Here is a 6,384-nt window from a genome sequence, read left to right on the forward strand (position 1 = left end):
AGTCCCACAATGAAGCGTGTTGTGGGTGAGTCCGTGGGTGACCGGCCCCAGAACAGCCAAGCCGGCCCTTCTCAGAGCTCCTCGATTCTGAGCGCCCTGTGACCGTCTTTTCCCATACAACGCACACATGCAAATCGCATAGCGAGTGAGCGGAAGCAACGAACGTCCGGGGGCGGGGGGGGATTGCACAAGCTGCCAGAACCCTTGGACAGGGGAGCGATCTGCTTATGGACAAGGTAACGCCGCGGGCGTAATAAGAGACCTCGAGTCGGGAAGTGGCTTTTTATTTTGCACTTTTTCGGCAGTGGGATGAAACTTGGCAGTGACGTGGCACTTCTTCGGCAGCCAGGGCTGCGGGGTGGAGGAGGTGATGCTGAGGAGTTGGGATTTGCTCCGGGAACACCACGGAAAGATGCTGGCTGCAACTGTGTCCTGAGGGCGGAGCCGCCAAGAGCTTCTGCTGTCTGAGACCCCATGGAGTTCCAGGGCGGAGCATATGGGGGCACTTGTTGAACACGCCAAAAGACGTGCCTCAGAAGAAAGGCCTGGCAACCCACTTGTGAAGAGCCGCCCACTGAAGGCCCCATAGAGGAACTCAGTTGTTCTCTGACATACGAGGCTTGGAAGGGGTCAGTGGCCACCGGATGGGCCAGGACTTGCCAATTCTCTCTGCCAGGGGCCTTCCAGCGCCTGGCTGGCGCTGTCCTGCATCAGCATGGCTTCAGGGGCCCGGGAGGGGCTACATCTTGGTGCTCTGGCTGCCCCTGGCTCGCAGGCGTCCCCTTCTGATGTCCTGACTCTCATTGGGCAGCTGGCTCTGAGCAGCGGCCAGGCTTGGGTCCCGTTTCTGGGTCCTTCTCTCTCTGGCCAGCTGCTGGGATGCAGCTGCCTTGTCCCTATGGACAGAGCCTTCCCTGGTCAGGTCAGTCCCCTTGGGGGCTTGTGTCTCTGTGGCAGGCAGTGGGCCAGGGGCCTCGCCTTGGGGCTCGGGGGGCTCAGAAGCCTGGCCTCTCTTCAGAGGCCTGCCCCTCTTGTGCAATGGTTCCTTTCTTTTGAGCTGGGCCTTCGATCCGGGTTGGGGGGCTGGCTCACTTTGCTCTTGGGCCTCCCCGGAGAGAGGCTCCCCCAGCGGTAGTTCAGGGGCGCTCTGGCCTTCCTGGACCTCTCCTGACGTGCTCTCCGCAGGGCTCCGGGGAGGGCTGGGGTCCTGCCGGACAGGCACCTTTGTGGTAGTGTACTTCCTATGGGATTCTAGCCGACGACCCCCAGGCGCGGCCTTCCTCAGATGGTCGGACCCTTTAGGTGTCTCTCTTGGGATAGGGAGTTTTTTTTTTCTAGCCCCCGTTGACTCCTGGCTTTGTGGGGAGGCCAGCTTGTCTGGAATCTTCCTCCTGGGGGTGTTCTTCTTTTCCCTGGTGGGTGTGGTGAACCGCTGAGCTGCTCCCTGGGCCTGGAGCGGTGCTGGCTCTGAGGGGTTGGAAAGCGGAGGCAGCTTGACTTTCTGGGCCTCCGGGTCCTGGGGCGCCTGGGGGCTGTGCTGGGAGGCGGACTCCTGGCTGGCCGGGCTGATGGGTGGGAGTCTCACCTCTTCCTGAACTGCCTGGGGGTTGGGAGCTGAGTTGGGGCTCCGGTTTGGGGGGTGCTTAGGTTGGGAAGGGCTGATTGGAGGAAGCTTGCCGCTGTCTCCTTCCTGAGCTGACGCATGCCTGGGAGAGGGCGTCCGGGTTTGATCAGAGCCCGTTCCGCCCTCCCTACTGGGCGACAGGAGCTTGGGTGTGGGCCTGGGGCTCTGCAGGGGAGCCAGGGTCCGAGGCTGCGGCAGCCTGGTGGGGGCCAGCTGGCCCTTTGGGCGCAAAGCCCCGGGCTCATCCCTGTCCTGGGTCTGCTTCGTGTCTGTGGACGAGCCTTGGGCATGCGGCAGTTCTGGGTAGGGGGTGCTGACTCGGACAGCGTTTGCTTTGGCGCTTTTCCCGTTTGGAGGTTTCTGAGAATCGTTGGGAGGCGGGGGTGGGCTGCTGGGGGCCACTGTGGCCTCCCCCGACTCCTCATCCTGGTTGGACTGTGCGGGCACCTGGGGAAGGCTGGTGGGAGAAGGCCCTGGCTCACTGGTTTTCACCTGGGAAGGTGGCACCTCATTGCCTTTGGGGGAAGGAGCTGGCTGTGGAGTGTCCTCTTCCTTCTGGTCTGGGGTTGAGTCTCTGGCCAGGTGGGGAGCCCCAAGTCCCGACTCGCTGGGGTGCTGTGGAGGGGGTTCTGGGTCGGCTTGACTACTGGGAAGGGCTTCTTCCTTCAGGGTCTCCCCCTCCGTAGTTGACTCCTGGTTCTGGGCGAGGGTCTGACTTTCAGGTGCCTTTGGGGGGCTTCCAGAGAGGTGCTCTGTCATCTGTCCGTCTGCCTGTAGTTTTGCCAAGCGCCGTGGGGATGGGACCAGGTGGGCTGGGACCCCCGAGAGAGTCATCTTGCTAGAGGGAGCTCCTGCTTTAATACAGAGAGAAATTAGCCAAGCACGAGCTGAGCAAATAAGACCTGGATATTTGCTCCCCTTTTGGGCACAGCACACGCACACGCTGTCGAAAAGAACAAGATTTCCTATGGCGTAGTGGGTTACATGCTGGGCTGCTAACCGTAAGGTCAGCAGTTCGAAAGCACAGGCCTGCTCGATGGGAGAAAGATGAGTCTTTCTATTCCCATAAAGCGTTTCAGTCTCTGAAACCCACAGGGGGGAGTTCTACTCTATCTTAGAGGAGTCCCTGTGGGTCAGAACCCACTCAAGGGCAGTGAGTCTGGTTTGGATTTTTTATAGAGGGCCACCTCTGGTGGTGCAGTGGGTTAGACACATTGGGCTGTAAACCACAGTGTCTGCAGTTTGAAACCACCAGCCTCTCCTTGGGAGCAAAATGAGGCTCTCTACTCACACAACAAGTTACAATTTCAGAAATCCACAGGGGCTAGTTTCACCCAGTCACTGTCAGTCAGAATGGATGTGATGCCCGTGGGTTTCTGAGTGCACAGAGAAGAAAGTTTAACTCCCCTTTCTCCTGGGCGACAAGAAGCTTTTAGCGTGCTCTTACTTGGTGAAACTTAGGAGTAGTTTTAGTCAACTGAGGCCATGAATTGTCATGAGTAAACATAAGAGGCTTGCTTGAGACATTGATATCTAAGTTTGTGAGTGGCCAAAGTGAATGGGATTTCAGCTGCTCATCATACTGAAGGGGCCAGCAATGATTGAATGTGGCTGCTTCTAGCCAAAGTCTCTAACGTCCACCAAGTGACCATTCCCTGCGTGGATCTGGTAAAAAGGTGGGGGAATATACTGATAGGGTTTACCTGTGAGTAATTAATTGCAAACAGGATTTTATACACATTTGGTTGTGTATAAAATGAGCTCTCTAGCAAGCAGGAGGACAGATCTCATTACCAGTAAGAGCCCAGAATGGAGCTTGTCCTGTGGACCTGAGATCCCTGAGATAGCAGGATCCAGGATCCAGATGACAGCTTTGACGTCAGAGGAGCAGCCACAGAATCAGGAGCCAGAGTGTGGGGCAGGGCGATGGACTTTCCTATCCACGGAGCGAGTTAGGATGAGTGCTTTGTCATCTGGGCTCTTAAAGGCTTGAGGATAAAACCAGCGGCCCTCTAGCTGAGAAGCAACAGAGCCCACATGGAAGAAGCACACCAGCCTGCGTGATCACAAGGTGTCGATGGGATCAGAGATCAGGCATCAAAGATCCAGAACAAAAAAAACATATCAATGTGAATGAGGGGGAGTGCGGAGTAGAGACCCAAATCCCATCTTTAGACAACTGGACATCCCCTTACAGAGGGGTCATAAGGCAGAGATGAGCCAGTCAGGGTGCACTGTAGCACCGATGAAACATACAACTTTCCTCTAGTTCTTTAATGCTCCCCTCCTCCCTACTATCATAACTCCAAGTCTACCTTATAACCCGTCTAGACTGGAGCATGTACATGGGTACCGATAAGAGATGGAAGCACAGATAAATCCCTCAGGATCAATAATGAGAGTAGTGATACCAGGAGGGGAAGGGGAGAAAAGGGGAATGGATCACAAAGACCTACATATAACTCCCTCCCAGAGGGACAAAAGAAAAATGGGTGAAGGAAGACACCAATTGGTGTAAGACATGAAAAAGAAAATTATAAATTATCAAGGGTTCATGAGGCAGGGAGTGTGGGGAAGGGGGGAAAATGAGCTGATACCAAGGGCTCAAGTAGAAAGAAAATGTTTTTAAAATGATGATGGCAACAAATGTACAAATGTGCCTGACACAATGGCTGGCTGGCTGGCTTGTGGTAAGAGCTGTAATCGCTCCCAGTAAAATGATTAAAATTTTTAAAAAGCTGAGTGCTTTGTGCAGGAGGCTGGCTTGTGGAGTAGGTGCTTCTGGCACTTAACGGGGGACACTGGACGTGCTGACCCACGGCAGTGGAGCGGAGTGCCTTCCCGCCGAGGCTTCCTGGAGTGGGTGCCTCTGGGCACTTAATTCAGAGAGCTGGGTTTGCTGGCTCAAAGAGCCTGAGTTTGCATTTCTTCGGGTTGAGGCTTACAGCAGTGATACACCCTTTGCGGTATTAGCGGACCTGAAACTTTGTAACAGGTCCTGGTAAACACCTACCCTGAGGATTTCTCACTGGCACTGCACGTGATTCAGTTCTTTAATAAGCCCTTTAATCATGAGTTTTGGTCTGTGGCTGTCTGTGCAGCCATTGCAATGGATATTAGAACCCCACAAAGTAGACCAGAGAACATTCATGAAGACAAGTACAACCATCTTAGCGATGGCTGCTGCCTGGGGCAGTGGGCACCAGAGGGTGGTGTCTCAGCCGATCGAGCGCCCTTCTCAGCTTTCCTTGTTGCCTGGCTCACAAAAAAAATCACTGCCAACGAGTTGCTTCTGACTCACAGTGACTCTGCATGGCAGAGTTGAATGACCGCTGTGGGTTTCTGAGACTGTAGCTCAGGATGTCTCACCTTTCTCCCGAGGAGAGGCTGATGGTTTTGAACTGCTGACCTTGCGGTGACCGGCCCCACATGTAACCTGCCGTGCCATCAGAGCTCCTCTTGTTGACTAGCAATCTCTGTAAATAGGCTGTAGCTGGGTCAGGGGTTAGGTCTGCTCTCCAGCAGCAGGTGATGGCGAGAAGAGGGGGGGTGGGGTTCAGGGAGTGAGGGTGGAAGTGTTCAGTGGAGCCTTAGGCACCACCGTGTAGCCAGTCCCAGAGCACCCACTCTCTGCCGTTTCCCCTGGAGTCAGCTACATGCCCAACTCCCTCAAAGTCAACCCTGGCTTTGAAAATGGCTCCCAGAAGCCAGTCATGTACTGTTGCACTGTGGGAACCAGCACTCTGAGTGATCCAACTCACAGACAGTCATACGGACACAACCACCTGCAGGGCCCTGTTTTCTCTAGAAGCCCTGAGGCACCGGGTGGTCCTAGATAACACTGTGGAGCCAGGCCCAAGGACACAGCCGGGGATGTAGACAGGCCAGAGGGGGCCTTGCAAACAGCCCTGAAGCCCAGCCACTCTGCAGTCAGACCTTCAAGGTGACCCCAGCATGTCCAGGCCCAGAATCAAGCCCCGGGCGGTAGCTGGCTAAGTATTTTTCAAGAAAAGATTTCCGAGGGGGCGAAGCTTTATGGGAACAGGCAGCCTCATCTTTCTCTCTCAGAGCAGTGGGTGGGTTTGAACCACCAAACTTTAGATTATATATCAGTGGCATTCAATTGGTCAAATGAGAATCGTGTCTTATTTCTTTATGTGGGGGCTGTTTTCCTGTTTTCTCTTGGGAGAGTGTCACTACTTCGGTGAAACTGACACTGTGGGTGTGAGGACCCTGGCCTCTCCTGCAGCGGGTCCACCCTAAGGGCTACGAGCCCCGGCCGGCCCGGGAAGGCTGGTTTCTAGCACAGCTACACCGAACGGTGTGCCATCTTCTTGTCCAGTCCGAATGCTCAAGGGGGCTTTTTTAACCAAGTGAAGGAGTCTTCGTGAGATTTAGAGCAGCAAGCACAGAATTCACACTTCCAGTCCCGTTCTCTAATTGTTCAGACAAGACTGTCTTTCATATCATCTCAATTTTTTTCTTTACATTTTCACCTTTGACACTTAAATTGACAAAAAATTAATCCATCATACAAAAGTGATTGCTTCTTATTACGAGGGCTCTCATGTACCATACGTGTTTTTGTACGCCAACTCAAACCATAGAACTCAAAGGTAGAGGAGCCCACAAGTTAAGGAAAAAAAATTACGTGAGAACATCTTCTCAGAACATCTGATTCAACTGGTTTAAGAAAGTTTTAAGAGTATCATGACCCGGCCCCACTATGAGACACGACACCCCTCACTGACCCATAGCCC

At 54.2% G+C, this 6,384-nt stretch overlaps 1 protein-coding gene across 1 annotated transcript in view; it reads right to left on the minus strand.

The window, feature by feature from the left end:
* Positions 1-739: 739 nt before the first annotated feature.
* Positions 740-6,384, minus strand: part of LRGUK (leucine rich repeats and guanylate kinase domain containing) — an 88,481-nt gene continuing 82,836 nt past the window's right edge. The window contains exon 14 of the mRNA XM_045288922.1: positions 740-2,475. Within this exon, the coding sequence (XP_045144857.1) occupies positions 740-2,475 (1,736 nt within the window). The remainder of the gene's footprint in view (positions 2,476-6,384) is intronic.

This window comes from Echinops telfairi, unplaced genomic scaffold (genome assembly GCF_000313985.2).
Source record: "Echinops telfairi isolate 266 unplaced genomic scaffold, ASM31398v2 ScPeMD7_23;HRSCAF=83, whole genome shotgun sequence".
Classification (NCBI taxonomy): domain Eukaryota; kingdom Metazoa; phylum Chordata; class Mammalia; order Afrosoricida; family Tenrecidae; genus Echinops; species Echinops telfairi.